Here is an 18,984-nt window from a genome sequence, read left to right as displayed (position 1 = left end):
CTCACCCAGAGGGTCAGCTGGTGGCGGGGGGCCGCCTGGCCTGCACACATCTAGGGCTGGACCCACCTGGACCTTTACCTGAGGCCTGGAGTCCCAGGCAGAACCTGGTACTTGTGCACAGGGGTGCCCACTTGGGGCACTGGTGCCTGTGGTACGCCTAGGCTGGATGGCCCCCACCTGGGGACAATGCCCAGCTTAGCCCTCCTCCTTGGGGCTGGTTCACTGGGGGCCAGGTACTATCCCTTCTACACCAGACTGGCTCAGTGAGCCTGTGAGCGTCCACAGATCCTGGGGGAGTGCATAGAGGCGAGGGTGGGCCCGCTCACCAGCGCCCTTGTGCCCATGTGCTCCCTGTGTGCTGCCCAGCAGACGTTCTGCCAGTCCTGGCCAGCACCAGGCCATTACTAGGTGTGGCTGCAGCACTGAGGAAGCCACAGCACCAAACGAACTGCACGGTTGGAACCTTCCGGAAACGGCTGCAGGGTCCCAGGAGTCCCAGCCCCCAGTGGGCAGAGGGGCAGGGCCGGGCGGCCTTGCACAGACAAGGGCTCATTCATGGGGCTGGATTCCACCGCTGCTGGCTCCTCTGGCCCCTCCTGTGCTTACCCACCGCCTGTGAGGGTTGTGAGGATAGCTGCCCCCCCAGCCCCTGCTGGGTTCCTACCATCTTGAGGGCACTGAGGCCTGGATGGGATGATGCCTTCCAGCCTGTCAAGGAAGGGGCCTGGGGCCACCTGCTGTGGCGGGCACAGTGGAGGGGTCAGGAGCCTGAAGCAGAACTGGCTGGAGGAGGGAGTCCCCAGACATTGGTCTCTCTTACCTTGCAGGACAGAAAACCTGAGCAAATGCCAGGTGGACAGCGCCAGAGCCCCTCCTTGTGTAGACACTGGGGAAACAGACTGGGGTGCCGCAGCCAGCCACATCCGTCACCCGCCCTCAGAGCTGTGGGTGTGGCTGAGACCCAGGTGTTGCCCTTCCCAAACCTACACTCCCCCATGGTAAACCTGGGCCCAGTCCAGCCAGGCAGAGGCTGGGACATGTGCAGATTGCAGGGTGGGTTTCCTGCGTAACTCTCTGGTCATAACCCTCCCTTTCCTTAATTTTTAATGGTTTCTTAGTTGTTGGTGGACACAGTCCCTGTATGTATCTTTCTGTGGTCCTGTGGATGGATCCCCATGCTGGGCGGGTGCTCCACTGCTGAGCCACAGCCTAGCCCTGGGCAGAACCTTCCTTCCTACTCAAAAGGCCTCTGAGCTTCCATCCAGCCTCAGGCCTGGACCTGTGGGTGGGGTTCTGAAGTGCTGTGAAGGGGGCAGCAGAGGGAACCCAAGAGCCGCAGGGCAGAGGCCCTGGAGGCTCAGCGGGGAGGAGGCCTGACCTCCAGTGGTGGGAACACCAGTCCCAGGAACCAGGAATCCAGGGGCATGGAGTTTTCTTCCAAAGGCAATGGGGAGCCAGGGGGTTCAGGCAGCAGGCAGTGTGAACTACACAGGGGTCAGTGTGGCTCCCTGCTCCTCATCCAAGCTCGGCTAGCCTCGGCCTTTGCCTGCTGGCACTGTTCCTTCTGCTTCGGGCTTTCCTGGATACCCCTGGGCGCGACCCGCGGGCTGGAGTTTCTGCCAGTGGACAACAGGAGACTTTGAAAGCTTGCGTTCCTGGTGTTTATTGTGTCTCCTCTGCCTGGCCATGGGCCCCTCTCTGAATCTCAGTCCCAGGGTCAAGTGCTTAATGAGTATTTCTTAAATAAATAGATAAGTGCAGAGTTCTCTGCCCTGGGCAGGAGGTCAGTGTGGGTGTGGAAAGCTGAGGCTGTCCTGGAATTCGCTGCTGATGCCCAGCCTAGGGTGGGGGCCATGGGTGGGGAGGAGTTGCCAGGACCTAGTGACCAGGACCCCAGGCTCAGAAAGGGGTTGGGGCCCCCAAGTCCCAGAATCCTTTGTGAATCACGGGCAGGAGTGGGGTCCATCAGCCTCATCCACTGCCAGGCACGGTGGCCCCCCGGCAGCCAGGCCTGCCTCCTCTGCATGCACAGCGGCAAGCCCAGGCTCTGGCAACCTGCCCAGCCTGACATCTTCCCAGGGTGAACATAAAAGAGCCCCCTTCAGCCAGAACACGCATCTGCCTGGGGCAGCCTGCAGCCTGGCACTGCTTGCCTGTGGGGGGTGACATGGGGGTCCTCAGGTCTGGGTAGCCTGGCAGGGTTGAGGGGGGGCTCAGCACACCCACTGTCAGAAGGGATAAGCAGGGGGGCAGGCCTTCCATGTACACCTGCTGTGGACCTGACAGGACACATCTCCACCCTCCTGGCCTCAATGTCCCAGAGGGAGGAGGGCAGGCAGTGTCACTGTCCAATGTGACATCAAGCCAGGAACATGGTAAAATCCAGAGGGTCCAGGAGGGTTGGAGGTAGGAGGGTTCAGGAGGTCCAAGGGCATCTAAGAGGGTCCCAGGCAGCAGGGCCCCCACCATTTCCAAACCCTCCCTTCCTTAGGGGTTGCTTTCCTCTCTCCACTCTCCTCACCCAACTCCGTCTCACTGCTGTCTCCCCCACTCTCTAGTGGAGCTGGGCCAGAGTGGGGAACTCGGGCCAGGCCCACGTGACCTCGCAGAGCCGGCTGGGGCCGCTGGGGCCTGCCCAAGGGGCTTCCCCTCTGGGGGGAAGCAATGGAGAACTAAACCCACCAGACTCATGGGAGCCCCCCCAGCTCCAGAGCACCATTTGGGATTAGGGTAGACAGCACCCTCAGATGGCTCTATAGACCTCTTCCTGCAGGACTCTACCTCGGTTTCTCACAAGCTGACACAGGAGAGGGGATGAGCATGGGTCTGCCAGCCCCGCAAAACTGATCACAACTCTGCAGGGAGCTCCCCACGCACGTTCAAGGGGCTCTGTCCAGTGCCCACAGGCGACAGAGCCAGGGTCTTGGTGGCCTTTACAAGCAATCTTTTATTAAGGAAATCTCCATCTGGGGAAAGGAGAGAGGCTGGCACCAGCGCGGGGCGGCCGAGTCTCTGGGACCAGCATCACCTCCATACAGAGGTGAGCCTGAGGCGCTGGGAAGAGCGTCCCCGAGGTCGCGCGCAGAGGCCCCGGCCCACAGGCTGGGCTTGGTGACCTTGGGCACGTCCTTCCATCTCGGGAGCCTCAGTTTCCCCTCTGAGGTGAGGTCTGGGCGCGCCTCCAAAGCCTAGAGCCGCCTGACCCTGGGCCACTCGCCGCCCCGAGCCTCAGTTTCCCCGGCGCAGCGGGGTTGGAGCGCTCGGGCTGGGGGCTCAGGTGGAGGCGGGGCACGCGCCCCCGCCCCTCCCCCGCGGTCGAGGCTCCGCCCCCCTCGGCTCCGCCCCGCCCCGCCTCCGCCTCCCCCCTCCCTCGGGCTCGGGCCGGCGGCGGCGGCGGCGGCTCCGCTCCGCACTGCCCGGCGCCGCCTCGCCATGGACGCGCGCGGGGGCGGCGGGCGGCCCGGGGAGAGCCCGGGCACGACCCCTGCGCCGGGGCCGCCGCCGCCGCCGCCGCCCGCGCCCCCCCAGCAGCAGCCGCCGCCGCCGCCGCCGCCTGCGCCGCCCCCAGGCCCTGCGCCCGCTCCCCAGCAGCAGCCGCCGCGGGCCGAGGCGGCGCCCCCCGAGGCGGCGGACGAGGGCGGCCCGCGCGCCCGGCTCCGCAGCCGCGATAGCTCTTGCGGGCGCCCGGGTACCCCCGGCGCCGCCAAGGGCAGCCCAAACGGCGAGTGCGGGCGCGGCGATCCGCAGTGCAGCCCCGCGGGTCCCGAGGGCCCAGCGCGCGGCCCCAAGGTGTCGTTCTCGTGCCGCGGGGCGGCCTCGGGGCCCGCGGCGGCGCCGGGCGCGGCGGGGCCGGCGGACGAGGCAGGCAGCGAGGAGGCGGGCCCGGCAGGGGAACCTCGCGGCAGCCAGGCCAGCTTCCTGCAGCGCCAGTTCGGCGCGCTCCTGCAGCCCGGCGTCAACAAGTTCTCGCTGCGGATGTTCGGCAGCCAGAAGGCGGTGGAGCGCGAGCAGGAGCGCGTGAAATCGGCGGGGGCCTGGATCATCCACCCGTACAGTGACTTCAGGTACCGCCTTCGGGAGGAGCCGGCCGTCGCCGAGGGGCCCGAAGAGCCGCGCACGCGGGGGCCGTCCTTGGAGCGCCCGGGAGGGCGGGGCGGCGCGTTCGGCCGGTGACCTCGGAGGGGGGCCCTCGGTGACTTCGGGCGTGCCTGGGGCCCGCCCCAGAGTGACCGCGGAGCGAGAGGCTCCGCCCTGGGGGCGCCTGAGGGGCGTGCGTGGGCTCCCCAGTGACCCCGGCGCGCCCTCTCCCACGCGCCCTGACATCCCCCGCACGGCCTTGCGGCAGGTTTGATGGCCCAGGCAGCGGGCCACAGGCCAGGGTCTAAGCGCCGAGGGGCGGAGAGGACGAATAGAGGGGAACGTGGGCGCGGATGAGGCAGTGGAGAGGGAGGAAGGAGGGAGGGAAGGACGCGCCCGGGCGAGACCTGCTGGGAAGGGGTGAGACGGTCACGGAGGGCTCCTACCGTCTCCACCTGAGCCGCTGGACGGGCGTGTCTGGGTGGCCTGGAAGGGGGCGCAAAACGGGTGAGGGTCCGCAGGTTGCGTATCCCGCCGACCCCCTGCACGGTGTTCCCCTGTGTCTGTGGGTACGTAGATGGTGGCTTGGATTGAACCAGTTAATGCGTGGAGAGCCTTAGAGCAGGGCCACGGCCCCGTGTGCTTGCAGTCTTTCCTGAGCGTGCTTTGTGTGGCCGGAGAGAGTGGACAGTGCGTGTCACTGCAGGTCGCGCGAGTGTGAACATGAACAGTGACGGGGCGGGGGTCCTGGGGGCGTGTGTCTGGTGATCTAGGGGAGGCGTGTCCCCAGGGGTGTGTCTGGTGGTCACGGAGACCTGTGTTAGGGTGGATGTTGTGGTGACGATGTGCAGGGGGTGCGGGAGTGCGTTCTTGGGTGGGGCGAGAGTACGGTGGTAGAGGTGTAGACCTGAGCGACCTACCATCGACCTACCATCGCAGGCTCGCTGGCCAGAGGCGTCAGCACCGCGGACAGCGCCTGGCCCGGGAGCTGCCGGAGCTCCCATTTTCGTCTCTCCTCCGTCAGGACTGGGGTTCTCCATTTACTCCTGGGACCCCAGAGCTAGGCGGAAAGGGCTGTGGGGCTCTCCCTTTCCCGGTCCCCTCCAAACCTCCAACGTCTGCTCCTGACTTGTGTGACTCTAGCTCTGTTTCTCCAGTTGTCAGAGACTGGAAGAAAGAGATCTTGCGGAGCTGTGAGGGTCCTCAGCCTGGGCTTGGGGGCGGGGGCTGGGACCCTCCAGCCTCCATGCAGGGAATGCTGGCATGCTGCTCGCTGCCCAGGCCCGGAGAGTTTGGACCAAGGACTCCTCATGGTTCTTACCTGCAAAATGGGACAGCGACACAGGACGGCGTTGCTGCCTCCCGTAAGGGCCGCTGGTCTGCCTGGCCCCACTGTGACCAAGGACTTATGCCAGACAGAAGCACTGGGGGCACAGCAGGTGGGAGAGAGGGCTGCAGGGACCCGCTGCCCAGGTTCCTCGGCCTCGGCACCACTGGCACCCCGTGGCCTGCTGACCAGTGGTCTCCAGGCTGACCCTGGTGAGGAGAATTTGGAAATGGAGGAAGTTTGCTGGAGGAGTTGGGCTGCCCCCACGAGTCCACTGAGGGTACAGTTGCTTGCAGGACCCTGGGCAGGCCTGGCCTGCTCTGCTCTGGACTAGGGAGAGGTTCACAGGCCAGTGAACAGTGACCGGGTGGGGGGTCCCTGAGGCGCAAGCAAGGTGGAGCCTGGCCTGCTGTTGGGACTCTAAGGGTCGCATCAGCGCAGGATTAAAGCTGGGAGCACCTATGGGCACCGCCTGATTTCCACTCTCTGGGGACCTGTGCCCCTTCCAGGCCCTTCTGATTCAACCTGGGGACTGACACTGGGCACCTCGCCCAGAACAGCTGCCTGCGCCCTGATGGAGGACCTGCCGGTGTCCGTTTAGTGATGTCCATGTTACCGAGGTCAGACGAGGAAGTCCACAGGCCCCAGGGAGATTGCTGTGGACCTCAGGAGCACCTGGGTGGCTGGTGGGCATACCTAGGAACAGCGTGGGCAGGGGCCACGTTCACTGCCCAGGCTCCCTACCTCTCACTTCCTCCGCTTCCCAGCTTGACTTGGGGCCCTGATGGGTCTGTCCCCAGCCCCGAGACGGCAGTCAGTGTGGTGAAGAGCCGGAGCAGCCCTCTAACTACGCTGGGAGGGGAAGGTGCCCACCTAGGGAGGTAGGACCTGGGGCCGGGGCAGGCCATGAGCTGGCAGCCCAGCGTGAGCTGTCCCTGGGGTCCCCTCTGGCCTCCCGGCCTCCATCACTCCAAGTGTAGGAGGAGGCATGGGGCTCTGACGGCCACAGTCCAACCTCACAGCCTGGTGCCCTGCGCTCTGGGGAGCAGCAGCCCCCTGCCGAGTGGGCTCCCTCCAGCCCCAGCCTGTCATGTCAGGGGCTGGCACTGAGTGGGCACCTAGGACATGTTAGCAAAGAACATGGACGCCAGGCAGACACCAGCAGATCTGGAGGCTCACTGCTGGACAGGGCCACCCTGTGAGAGCCCAGGGCCAGCATCCAGCAGTGTAGACCTGGTGCCCAGCACAGATGCCCCAGAGATGTCTGGGGGCTTCTGAGGGGAAGCAGTTGGAGGGGCGTCGGGAGGTCTCATTTCCCTCTGTCACACCACACTGGGGCCGCGTCGGGCTCAGCCCCTCCTCCAAGGTGACAGGGAGAGCCTTTGAGGACTGCGGTTCACCCCTGCCCTTCACCTGCACCTGGTTCCCAAGTGCACAGAGTGGCAAGCAGAAGAGAGGGCACACGGACCTCTGAGGGGCAGGGCAGCAGGCGGCACCGGGACTGGCCCGGGGGACATTTCCCTCCCTGCTCTTCTGTGACAGTCTCTGGGCGAGAGGCAGCCTGGAGGACAGGTGGAAGTTTGTCCCCAGGAGCTGTGGCCTGGGGGTGTCCACTTGCCCCTAGAGAACAGTGGTCCAGGTGTGACTCCCTTTCCACTTCCCTCTGACTCCCAAACTGTAAGTGCCTCGGAGGTCTAACTGCGGCCACTCCTGCTGCCCCTCAGGTCTTCAGCTCTGTGCTCCAGATGCTCCTGGAAGGACTGGCTGAGGGGAGGCCCTGGGGGGGCTTCAGGCCAAGCCAAGACCTGCTGCCGTCTTCCCCTGGGGTCCCCCAGAGCATGAGCCATCCCCCCACCATAGCCAGTGGGTCAGCAGGTCAGGTCTGGTGCCTCTTGCTCTGCGAGTCCTGGAAGATGAACACCTGCACCCTAAACCCACATGGCCCAGTGGTGAGCAGGGTGGGGTGGGGGTCCCATGCCCAGGTGGGCAGCAGCCCCCACTGGGGCACTGGGCCCAGGCCGCCTCTGGTGAGGAAGGAGAAGCTGTGGCCAGGAGTCGGGTGGCTGCTTCAGTGCCTGGCTGGGACCCCAGGGGAACGCTGCCGAGGCCCTTCCTCCAAGCCCAGGCTCCGGCCAGAGCCTGCACCATCCCCCTTAACACACCTGCCGGTCAGCCCACCTGCTGGTCAGCCCCAGAAAGTCAGCCCACCTGCTGCCAGCAGCCCGGTCCCTCTCCTCCCACTGCTTGCCTTGCCTGGCCTTTGGCTGACAGCTCCTGCCTGGTCCTTCCCAGTCATTCAAACCTCTTGCCTCCTGTGCCAGGACCCCATGATGGCCTCAGGGCCTTTGCACCTGCCCTTCTCTGCCTGGGCACCACTTCTGACCACATGTGTAGACACTGGGGAAACAGACTAGGGTGCTTCAGCCTCGCCGGTCCACCCAGCCCTGACCTCAAGCCTCAGGGTTTCAGCGGCCAGGCTTCCAGGGCCCCTGCTCCAGCGGGGGCTGCAGATGTGCTGGCAGAGCCCTCCCACCGCTCCGCTGAGGGACCTCAGTTTCCCATTGTGACTGTGGAGGGCGGAGCGTGATCATGGGAAGCTGAGCCCAGGCCAGCGGCCAGCGGGCGCGGGTGGGCCTGGGACCCGGCGGCTGGGCAGGGCAGCGGCCGGGCCTCCTCCGCGGCTGTATTTGCTGGGGGTGACTTTTATTTATTTATTTATTTTTGGCACTGGGCGCTTTACCGCCGAGTTGCACCCCCTGCCCTTCTCATTTATTTTGAGACAGGGTCTCGCTCGATTGCTGAGGCTGGCCTTGTGCTGGCGATCCTCTACCTTGTGCTGGAATTATAGGCAAGTACCATGGAGCCCTGCGGACTTTTTATATCCAGTACCACATTTTTAAAAAATTTTTTAATTTTTTTAAACTTTATTCATGGGGCTGGGGATGTGGCTCAAGTGGTAGAGCGCTCACCTAGCATGCGTGAGGCACTGGGTTCGATCCTCAGCACCACATGAAAATAAAATAAAGATATTGTGTCCACCTAAAACTAAAAAATAAATATATTAAAAGAAAAACTTTATCATTTATTTTATGCGGTGTTGAGCATTGAACCCAGGGCCTCACGCCTGCCCGGCCAGTGCTCTGCTGCTGAGCCCCAACCCCAGCCCACCATTCTTAATATCAATAGATAATCATAAAAACTTAAAGCAATTGAATTAAAACAATCTTGAACTTAAATAGGGAGAAACGATTTTAAGGAATATTTCTAAGAGTTGAAGACAAATGTTACATGTCTTCGATTTTGCTGCTTTTTCTGTTTTCTTTTTTTTTGGTACTGGGGAATAGACCCAGGGGTCCTTTATCACTGAGTTACATTCCCAGCCTCTTTTATTTTTTTATTTTGAGACAGGATTTAAGTGGCTTAGGGCCTCCCTAAGTTGCTGAGTCTGGTCTTGAACTTCAGAGCCTCCTGCCTCAGCCTCCTGAGCACTAGGGTTACAGGTGTGAGTCTCTGGGCCCAGCTCCCTGATTTTTGAAACAGGGTTTAACTGTGGTCATTCAGGTTCTTGCTGAGAATCCCTGGAGAGCTGACTGGCCCTGGTCAGTGAATGCCCTGGTCAGGAAGGAGGGCGGGTGGGTGGGGCTCAAGGCGGGGGCCACAGAAGGCAGCAGAACCCCAGAGGGGAGGGGACCCATGGGGATCCCACAACCCAGGTCCCTCCCTCTTGGGCCCTGCTTTCTGGAGCAGGAGCCCTACACAGGCTAAGAGGCAGGTGGGGTCCCCAGACCTCCCTGCCCAGGGTGAGCCAGGCCAGGGTGGGCTGTTGGGCTGTAGTGGACACCCTGCAGGCCTCGGGCACCCTCTGCCCCAGCTCAGTTTCCCCTTGGTGAGGGACACTCCTGAACTCAGGTTCCCCTTCTGACGCCTTCTCTGGGAAGCCAACCAGCTGGTGAGCACCAGGGTTGGGGTCTGGGCCCTTGGGGGGCATCCTGGCCGTCCTAGGCAGGCCCCCACAAGGGGCCATGGGGATGGCCCCCTGCCTTCCCCTTCCTTCAGCCTCTTCTAGTCCCACATCCTCTGCTCCAAACTCCTATAACCCAGGGATGCCGCCCTGCCTGGGAAGACGGTCACACCAGGTGACCCCAGGGGCTAGGGACAGGGCACAGCCCTAGGTTGGGTGCTGTACCCCGTCACCTGGCTGAGCAGGCCCAGCTGTCAGTGAGAAAGTGGAGAGAGTTTATGAGAGGTGCCACCGTGGTGCCCAGTGTCCCAGGGCCATGGGGACTGTTTCCAGGCCCCTCTGGTGGCTCCTAGACCTTGGCCTTGTCTTGGCTCTGCTCTTGGCTCTTTCTCTTGCTGGTCTGGATCCAAAGGCAGGCAGCTCTCGGTCCAGGGCGGGCGAGCCACACAGTGGCCTCTGGGGGCCGAAGGGTGGGGAGCAGCAGGCAGGTGGGGCCCCTCAGTCCTGCTTGGTGCTGGGACCCTGGGACCCTATGGGTGAGCACTGCACCAAATTGGGGTCTGAGCCCATATGCACTGTCTAGTCCAGAAGGAGGAGTCATTTGACTTTGACCTTGAAGTTGCAGGTGCCCTCTCCATCCCACTCGTGTCAGCCCCCTGCACCCTCTTGCGGACCCATGACCACCACAGCAGTGTGTGGGGCCCGTGGGCCCAGCCCCTCTCCACGTGGCTGAGGTCCTGGGGACTGGAGCCATCCATCCCAGAGTCCTTGGGCAGGGCTCACTGGGCTGCTCCAGCTGCCACAGTGCTGGGTCCTGTCCACCCTTGGCTTTCACAGACTGAGCTGTCGTGAACATCTCAGTACAAATCACTTCCTAGATTTTTTCCTCTCCCATTTGGATGATTTCCTTGAGGTCAGTTCCCCGAAGTGGAGCTCAGGGCCACCGGGCAGGCGTGGCGATGACAGCTGTGCCCTCAGGTGCTGTGCAGACAAAGCGCTGACCACAGGGCCCGGAGCTGCAGGCTCATGGGTCTGCACCAGCAGCAGCAGCCCGGCAGGGGCTGGCCCCCTGGGTGCCCGGGACAGCCCCACAAGCCCCTGCCTGGAGAGAGGCCGGCACAGTCTGGGGGAAGGGTCCCCAAACATTTTTTTTTTTTTTTTGGTGGTGGTGCTGCAGATGGAACCCAGGGCCTCACGCTAGGTGTGTCCAGCCCCTCAGCTGAAAATCTGAGTCCCTCCTTTGCCTGATCTACGTGGGGTGCCTTATGGGCTCAGACCCCAGTCTCAGGCTCCACTCACCCCCCACACCCCCAGGCTTCTGGGGTTGCTCTCCCCCCGCCCTCTCACAATGTTGGGACTGATGGTTGAACTTGGGGTTCAGATCCAGCCTCAGCAAGTTAGCAAGGTCCTAAGCGACTCAGTGAGACCCTGTCTCTCAATAATCCTTTTTTAAAAAAGGGCTGGGGATACAGCTCAGTTGGAACAGTGCTTGCCTTGCATGCACAAGGGCCTGGGTCCCATCCCCAGGCAACAACAAACAAACAACACTGTGCCCCTCTTGCCTCAGCCTCCGTCCGTCCGTCCGTCCGGAGTTGCTGGGGTGACAGCATGGTGACAGCATGGCTGCACACGTGGTGTGCTGTTTTAGAGCTACCTGCTCGGTCAGGGTCAGATCGTCTCACTCAGCCGTGAGCAGGAGGGAAGCTCCCATGAGTCCGCATCCCCTCTCGAGACTGCTGTTGGATGTCTCCTGTCACTGGGTCACAGACTGTGGCCTTGTTCCTGTGTGAATGGCCTGCTGTGTTTTCCTGTCACCCCTGGACGCACAGCACACTTGGACTGTCCTGCTCCACTGTCCTTGGCTGTGGAGTCAGGCCACTGTAGAACCCTCGCTTCCTCCTTCAGGGTATGCCAAGTGGACTCTGCGTTGTGTGGTGACCCTGTGCTTGGCTTTTTTGAGGAGCCACCAAATAGTTCTCCCTTAAACAGGTTTTGATTTGCATCTTCTCAACAGCTGAGGGCCTGTGTCCCTGTTAGGGGACACTTCACTTTCAGCTCCATGCCTGGCCATCAGTGGGTGTCCCTGAGTGCAGAGGCCTATTTCTGCCAGTGCTTCTCGGGAGCTACCTTGGAACTGACCTTGGGATGTGCATCTGGCCTGGGGGGCTGGAGGGCGGGAGTGACCTGTGGCTGCCTTTGCATGTGCATTTATTATATTAAAGGAAGGTCCAGGTGCTGCCTGGCCCGCCTTCCTCTAGCCCCGCCCCCGCCCCGCCCCCAGGGTGCGGCCTGGAGGCCCAGGTGGGCGGGTGTCAGCTGCACTCCAGGCCCAGGCCCGGCTCCCCTCTGCCCTCCCACAGGCCCAGGGCCCCCTCCCCGCTGTGGTGGCCACCTGTGCGTCTTCCCCTGTCCCTGATGGTTCTTGAAGGCCAGTCTTGGGCCAGGCATTGTCCCCTTTTGATCTCGTGAAACATCTAGTCTACTCTGACGGCTCTTGGGCTTGGCGTCTGCACCCTCAAGGGGAGGGCAGAGCAGGCCACCGAGGGGGACTCCGGGCAGGGAGGCTTCCCCGAGCCGCGGGGAGCTGGACGATGGGCGTTGGTCTGAGCGACCATCTCGCCCCCAGGTTCTACTGGGACTTCACCATGCTGCTGTTCATGGTGGGAAACCTGATCATCATCCCCGTGGGCATCACCTTCTTCAAGGACGAGACCACTGCCCCGTGGATCGTCTTCAACGTGGTCTCAGACACCTTCTTCCTCATGGACCTGGTGCTCAACTTCCGCACGGGCATCGTGATTGAGGACAACACGGAGATCATCCTGGACCCCGAGAAGATCAAGAAGAAGTACCTGCGCACGTGGTTCGTGGTGGACTTCGTGTCGTCCATCCCGGTGGACTACATCTTCCTCATCGTGGAGAAAGGCATCGACTCCGAGGTCTACAAGACGGCACGCGCCCTGCGCATCGTGCGCTTCACCAAGATCCTCAGCCTCCTGCGGCTGCTGCGCCTGTCGCGGCTCATCCGTTACATCCACCAGTGGGAGGAGGTGAGGACCCCCGGGGGCTCCAGGGGGCGGGCCCCTGAGGTCTGGGGCGGGGCCAGGGGCATGGAGGCGGGGCCGAGGCCAAGAGGATCCGGAGGCCAGGCATTTGGTGGCGGGCCGCTAAAGCTGCGGGGCTGCGGGGTGCGGGGCCACGATGGGAGGCTCCGGGCTGGGCTGTGGGGGTTCAGGGAGGAGAGGAGGGAGGCCTGGGGCAGGGAGCATCAGGAGACAGTCCTCCAGGGACTGAGAGGGGGCGACCTCTTCCCCCTCGGTCCTTATGGCTGCAGGATTCAGGTCCAGGTGGGAGGAGGCTCCTGGGTCCACCACAGAGCACTCCCTGCTGCCCCTGCCGCCATAAGGACAGAAGGGAAGAGGCCACCAGCGGGCCACCTGTCTGTTCCCACGCCCTGCCTTTCCACCCTCTCCCGGGAGATATCCACATCCTCTGCCAGAGGCCCAGAGACACAGCCAGCTCCCTGCTCCCACGCCTGGGCCCCCTGCCCCAGCCCTGCCTCTGCGCTCCTGCCATCTTGGTCACTGCAGGAGCTCGGGGTCCAGGAAGGCGGGTGGGTCTGAGAGTTGGTTTCGGGGGGGCCTCCAGTGTCCCTGGGGAGGGTCTACAGATGCTCAGGGCTGCACTCTCGACAGATCTTCCACATGACCTATGACCTGGCCAGTGCGGTGATGCGCATCTGCAACCTCATCAGCATGATGCTGCTGCTGTGCCACTGGGACGGCTGCCTGCAGTTCCTGGTGCCCATGCTGCAGGACTTCCCCAGCAACTGCTGGGTGTCCATCAACAACATGGTGGTGAGCCCCGCACGTGGGGGGCGGAACTGCCAAGGTGCCTGCTGCCTGCTGGCCTGGTAATGACTGTTACCAGGGCACCTGGTAGGTGCAGAAGCAGGGTGGCACCCGGCCAGCCTGCCTCCTGCCCTGGCCAGGGGCACCTAGACCTACAGGCCTGGCATGCTGCAGGCCGGACGCAGAGCAGTGGGGCATGGACAGTTGGCGTGATGGGGTCAAGGGACACAGAGGGAGAGCCCACAGGCGCCCCTCCCCGGCGCCTGGCACAGCAGCCTGGGCTGAGGAGCCCATTGTCTAATTGCTGCCTGCACAGGCGGTTCCATTTCCTGGACAGGCCCACAGCCCCCCTTCCCCAGCCTGGTCAACTAAGGACACCCAGGAGTGGGCCCTCTGCCCTTCTGGCCCCAGTGTCCCCAGCTCTCCTGTCCCCTGGAACTTGCATGTTCTCCTGGCCTCTCAGACGTGCTGGTCAGTCTCGCTGCCCCGGGACTTAGTTTCTCTGGGAGTGAATCAGGAGGGGCAGCAGGCCCTTGACACATGGACACACCTGTCCCCTGCCTGGGTCTCCTTCTCTTGATTACGTCTGAACACGGGGAGCTCACCACCTGAGTGCCCACAGGAGGGAGGAGGCTTAGGGCTCCCCAGGGTGCTGCTGCCCCAACCGCCCACCCTGGTCTTGCAGAACCACTCCTGGAGCGAGCTGTATTCCTTCGCGCTCTTCAAGGCCATGAGCCACATGCTCTGCATCGGGTATGGGCGGCAGGCACCCGAGAGCATGACGGACATCTGGCTGACCATGCTGAGCATGATTGTGGGTGCCACCTGCTATGCCATGTTCATCGGCCACGCCACTGCCCTCATCCAGTCGCTGGACTCTTCGAGGCGCCAGTACCAGGAGAAGGTCTGAGGGGGGAGGACAGCCCTACCCCGGGAGCCTGAAGAGGCAGATGGGGGGTGCCCTCCTCTCGCTCTGTGCAGAGGGCCCCAGGGGGAGGCCAGGGGGCATTGTGGACCCATTACACCCACTGTGACTGGGGAGGTAGGAGCCCAGGGGCTCGGAGCTGGGAAGGGCTAGTCCCTGGCATCAGGACTGGGGCTGGGTGGGGCACCCAGAGGCTTGGTGACTGGGGACACTGCACACCAGGCCTCAGGGCTGGCGAGGCTGCTGGCCACTCCCCTCTGGCCAGCAGGGGAGGGAGGGTTGAGGAACAGTGGGCTGGGGCCCCAGTGCAGCCCACCTGGCCTGGGGCTGTGCCTTCCACTGTGGCTGCTCCCCTCCGAGGCTGCACTCCACGAGGTGTCTGCTGTCCTGGGCTGATGACTGGCTCTGGCTGAGAGCCGCGGGCCCCCAGCAGTGCCAGCCGGGACAGCCAGATCGGCTGGGCCCTGTGCCAGGCACCACGGCTGTCCGGAAGCTATGGGCCTTGCACCCAAACATGAGCTGGTGCCGCCACCCGCCTGCCGTCACGGGTTCCGCTGAGCTCAGAGCAGCTGTGGCCGGGCAGGGTTGGGGTGGAAGTGCACCTAGAGGCACCGTCTTGGGGACAGCAGGGCCTGGCACCTGCACCCTGTGCCCTGTGTGGGGGAGGCTGACATTGTGGGTCCTGGAAAGAGCAAGACAGGGAAGCCAGGGCTGGCAGGGAAGGCCCAAGGCATGGGCACCTGGGATCAGGAGTTCGCTGGGGGCCCTGTCTCAGGGGCTGGGCTGCCAGACAGACCCAGACAGCAGCAGGCGAGTGTCCAGCTGAGTGTGTGCCCAGCGTGCCTGGGCGCACTGAGGCTGTACAGCCTTGCTGAGCGTCTGACCTCCCCTCTCGCCTCCCGTACTCCATTGCCTGGCAGCCCTGAGGGTCCTCCTGGGGTCCGACTTGACACTGATGCTTCAGGACACCAGAAACGCAAGCTGAATGTAGAAACATACATCAGTGTTGCTCCGGGTCCGCAGCCCCCAGGCTGAGGGGGCTGGCGCGTCCCAGGGCCGGTGGGGCCTGTGCTGGCCGGCAGCTGCTGACTGCCCTTTGCACTGCAGTACAAGCAGGTGGAGCAGTACATGTCCTTCCACAAGCTGCCCGCCGACTTCCGCCAGAAGATCCACGACTACTACGAGCACCGCTACCAAGGCAAGATGTTCGATGAGGACAGCATCCTGGGGGAACTCAACAGCCCCCTACGGGAGGTGAGGCCAGCCGGGCTGCACAGCACACAGGGCAGAGGCCCTGAGGGGTGAGGAGCTGGAAGGGGCCGGGGTGCAGGACCTCCCGGGAGGCGTACCGTCGTGTCCGCTGGTCGTCATCATCACCCTCATTCCCTGCAGGACGGAACCTGCAGACCACAGAGGTTCTCACAGGGGGCTACACAGCCACCACGAGTCTAACTCAGAGCACTCCCCAGCCCACGGGACCCTGGGTGGTGGCCGTCGCTGGCCACCCCCGCCCTGGGCAGCCTGGTCAGGTGTCCACACAGCTCTGGAGCCACTCAAGACCATGCCAGCTGCCCGAGTGCTGCTGGCCCCTCTGGCCCAGCCTTCCACTTCCTCTTCAGCACACGGGCATGGGCCCGGGGCTGGCTCCCCTCACACACCTTCGTCCCCCTGTGCCACAGTGGCCTCTGCCTCCCTGTGGGGACCTGGGCGGCAGCTGGCTGCTGGGTCTCAACAGCTCTGGCACTGTGGCAAGGTGCCCCTCAGAGCGCCTGCCACCTGGGTTTGCTGGCCTGGGCCACGCATGCCCCAGGGGCTTCTGTGTGTTCTGTCTCCTGTCCCCCCACCTTCTGAGGAGGCCTCTGTGCATGGAGGGCACGGGCCCTGTGACAGCCCTCCTCACGTCTGTGCGTCTCTCACCACCTTGGCTTGCGGTGCCTTTTTGCTGTGCAGAACAGCCTCCCTGAGTTACCTCCTGCCCTTTCCTCCACTCTCTGGGGTGACCTGTAGAGACGGTCCTTGTGTACTGTTACTGATTGCTTCTGCACATCCAGTGGCCTGTCCCCGGGTTCGCTTGGCCAGTGTGGGAGGGGCTGTTCATTGGCCAAGGTAAGACTCTGGTCCCAGGCCACAGCTCAGCCCCGCCCCCCCGCCCTACAGGAGATCGTCAACTTCAACTGCCGCAAGCTGGTGGCCTCCATGCCGCTCTTCGCCAATGCTGACCCTAACTTTGTGACAGCCATGCTGACCAAGCTCAAGTTCGAGGTCTTCCAGCCGGGAGACTACATCATCCGTGAGGGGACCGTGGGCAAGAAGATGTACTTCATCCAGCATGGTGTGGTCAGTGTGCTCACCAAGGGCAACAAGGAGATGAAGCTGTCTGATGGCTCCTACTTCGGGGGTGAGCTTGGGGCCCGACAGGGCAGGCAGGGTGGCCCCAGCAAGGGCAGTGGGCAGGCTGTCCAGCGGCTGAGGGCCTGTTGCCTGCACAGAGATCTGCCTGCTTACACGGGGCCGGCGCACGGCCAGCGTGCGGGCCGACACCTACTGCCGCCTCTATTCGCTGAGTGTGGACAACTTCAATGAGGTGCTGGAGGAGTACCCCATGATGCGGCGTGCCTTTGAGACAGTGGCCATCGACCGCCTGGACCGCATCGGTGAGCTGGCCGGGTGGGGCGGGGAGGGGCCTGGCCTGGTGGCTCAGATCCTTGGGACCCCACCATGCTGACCCACCCTGCCTGGCAAGGAAGAGAAGGGGGTGCTTGCTGTAGTGAGCAGTTCACCTGCTCGGTGTTCAAGTGCCTATAGTGTGTGCCAGGGCATAGGAGTGGACCCGGAGGCCGCCTGAGGCCAATTACACAAGCCCCGCAGTGTGACACTGAGGAGGGGATGTGGGGGCTTCCCTGAGGAGCCATGCTGTGTCCAGGGTGGAGGCATGGCCAGGCCAGAAGGGGACAGGTATGTTCCTGGAGCGGATGTGGCAGGTACAGAGACCCCGAGTGGGAAGGAGGCCTGACATTTTCTGTGTCCAAAAAGTGTGTCTGGTGCTTAATACACAGCCTGTACACAGCAGGTGCTCAAAATCTGCTTCCTGTAGGCCAGAAGTGCTCCACGTATACTGGATGCAGTGGACCTTCAATATCTATTTGCTTTACACAGTAGTTGCTCAGACTGTACAAGGCACTGGTGCTCAATAGCCAACCACTTGTATACACCAGGCATTCCATATCTACTTGTGTAGAGTAGGCACCCTATGTGTGTTTGCTGCACACAGTAGGTGCCCCAAGTGTACTCACTGCACACCTCTGGTACTCCGAGGATGCTCAATATGCACAGCAGGCACCCATGTTTGCTGAATTCAGGAGGCACCTGGCTCGTGCCAGACATACATAGCAAGAACACAACACAGTAGGTGCTTTACACCGCGGGCTGTCCAGAGCGCTGGGTCCTCCTGGACCCTGCAGCGCTGATGCCTGGCTCCCGACAGGAAAGAAGAACTCGATCCTGCTACACAAGGTACAGCACGACCTCAGCTCGGGCGTGTTCAACAACCAGGAGAACGCCATCATCCAGGAGATTGTCAAGTACGACCGCGAGATGGTGCAGCAGGCAGAGCTGGGCCAGCGCGTCGGCCTCTTCCCGCCGCCTCCGCCGCCGCAGGTCACCTCTGCCATCGCCACACTGCAGCAGGCAGTGGCCATGAGCTTCTGCCCACAAGTGGCACGCCCACTTGTGGGGCCCTTGGCCCTCGGCTCACCGCGCCTCTTGCGCCGCGCTCCCCCGGCACCGGTGCCTACCGCAGCTGTCCCTGGAGCCTCACCGGGGCCCGCCCCTGCCGCCAGTCCCCCAGGCGCACCCGCCAGCCCCCGGGCGCTGCGGACCTCACCCTACAGCGGAGCTCCCAGCTCCCCTGCTGCCCCCCGCGCTGGGCCTGTGCTGCCCGCACGCCGCCTGAGCCGCGCGTCACGCCCACTGTCGGCCTCACAGCCCTCCTTGCCCCACGGAGCACCTGGACCCGGACCCGCGACCTCAGTGCGCCCAGCCAGCAGCTCCACGCCAAGGCTAGGGCCAGCACCCACCCCCCGGGCCGCGGGGCCCAGCCCAGACCGCAGGGACTCAGCCTCGCCCAGCGCGGCCAGCGGCCTCCCGCTGGACTCTGCGCGCTCACGCCTCTCATCCAATTTGTGACCCTAGCGCACTGCCCTGCGGGCCAGACGGGCCGGGCAGGGCCGTCATTCAGACCAAAGCCATGCCATTCCCGTTGCCCGACCGCCCACCCGCGCAGAAGCCATAGAGGGACGTAGGTAGGCTAGTCCGACGGGTGGCGGGCAGCACGCGGCCCCTCCAGCCCCGCTGCCCCCTCATCACCCTGCGCCCACCCCCATCGCCCCTACCCTGGGTGGTGGCCGCGAGGGGCTCCCTTCACCTCGGTGCCTCAGTTCCCCCAACTGTAAAACGGGGACGGGGCCGGCCGCTGGCCGCAAAGATGATGTGGAGCCCCACCGGCCCTGCCCTCCCAGGTGGCCGCGTCTGAGGAGTGTTTTTAAGTGCAATACTTGGCCTTCAGCTTCCCGCTGCCCCCATCGCGCTCATGCAATAACTGGCCTGCTCCTGTCCATGTGCATCTGAGGTGACCTCCGGGCGTGGGCACAGCAGTTCCCACCCCCAGCACCTGGCACCAGGGGCAGGCGTCCTGGCTGCACTGGGCGTGGGGCCAAGGCTGGGGTCCCCTGCCGTGCGATGAATGTACCGACGAGCCGAGGAGCAGCGCCCACTACGGCCCCCGCGCCCCATTAACCCCACTCCCCATTCCGCGCAATAAACAACAGCATTGGCGCCCAGCACT

At 63.5% G+C, this 18,984-nt stretch overlaps 1 protein-coding gene across 1 annotated transcript; it reads left to right on the top strand.

Annotated features, from left to right (window-relative positions):
• Positions 1-3,432: 3,432 nt before the first annotated feature.
• Positions 3,433-18,979, top strand: Hcn2 (hyperpolarization activated cyclic nucleotide gated potassium and sodium channel 2). Its single transcript, XM_027952363.2, has 8 exons — positions 3,433-4,064; positions 11,992-12,415; positions 13,061-13,222; positions 13,902-14,120; positions 15,249-15,395; positions 16,299-16,539; positions 16,631-16,795; positions 17,626-18,979. The coding sequence occupies exons 1-8, from the start codon at positions 3,433-3,435 to the stop codon at positions 18,324-18,326; spliced, it is 2,691 nt and encodes an 896-aa protein (XP_027808164.2). The 3' UTR covers positions 18,327-18,979.
• Positions 18,980-18,984: the final 5 nt, after the last annotated feature.

Source organism: Marmota flaviventris, chromosome 1, assembly GCF_047511675.1.
Source record: "Marmota flaviventris isolate mMarFla1 chromosome 1, mMarFla1.hap1, whole genome shotgun sequence".
Taxonomy (NCBI): domain Eukaryota; kingdom Metazoa; phylum Chordata; class Mammalia; order Rodentia; family Sciuridae; genus Marmota; species Marmota flaviventris.
Note: the sequence above shows the minus strand (reverse complement) of the source record. Positions and strands in the feature narration are given on the sequence as shown.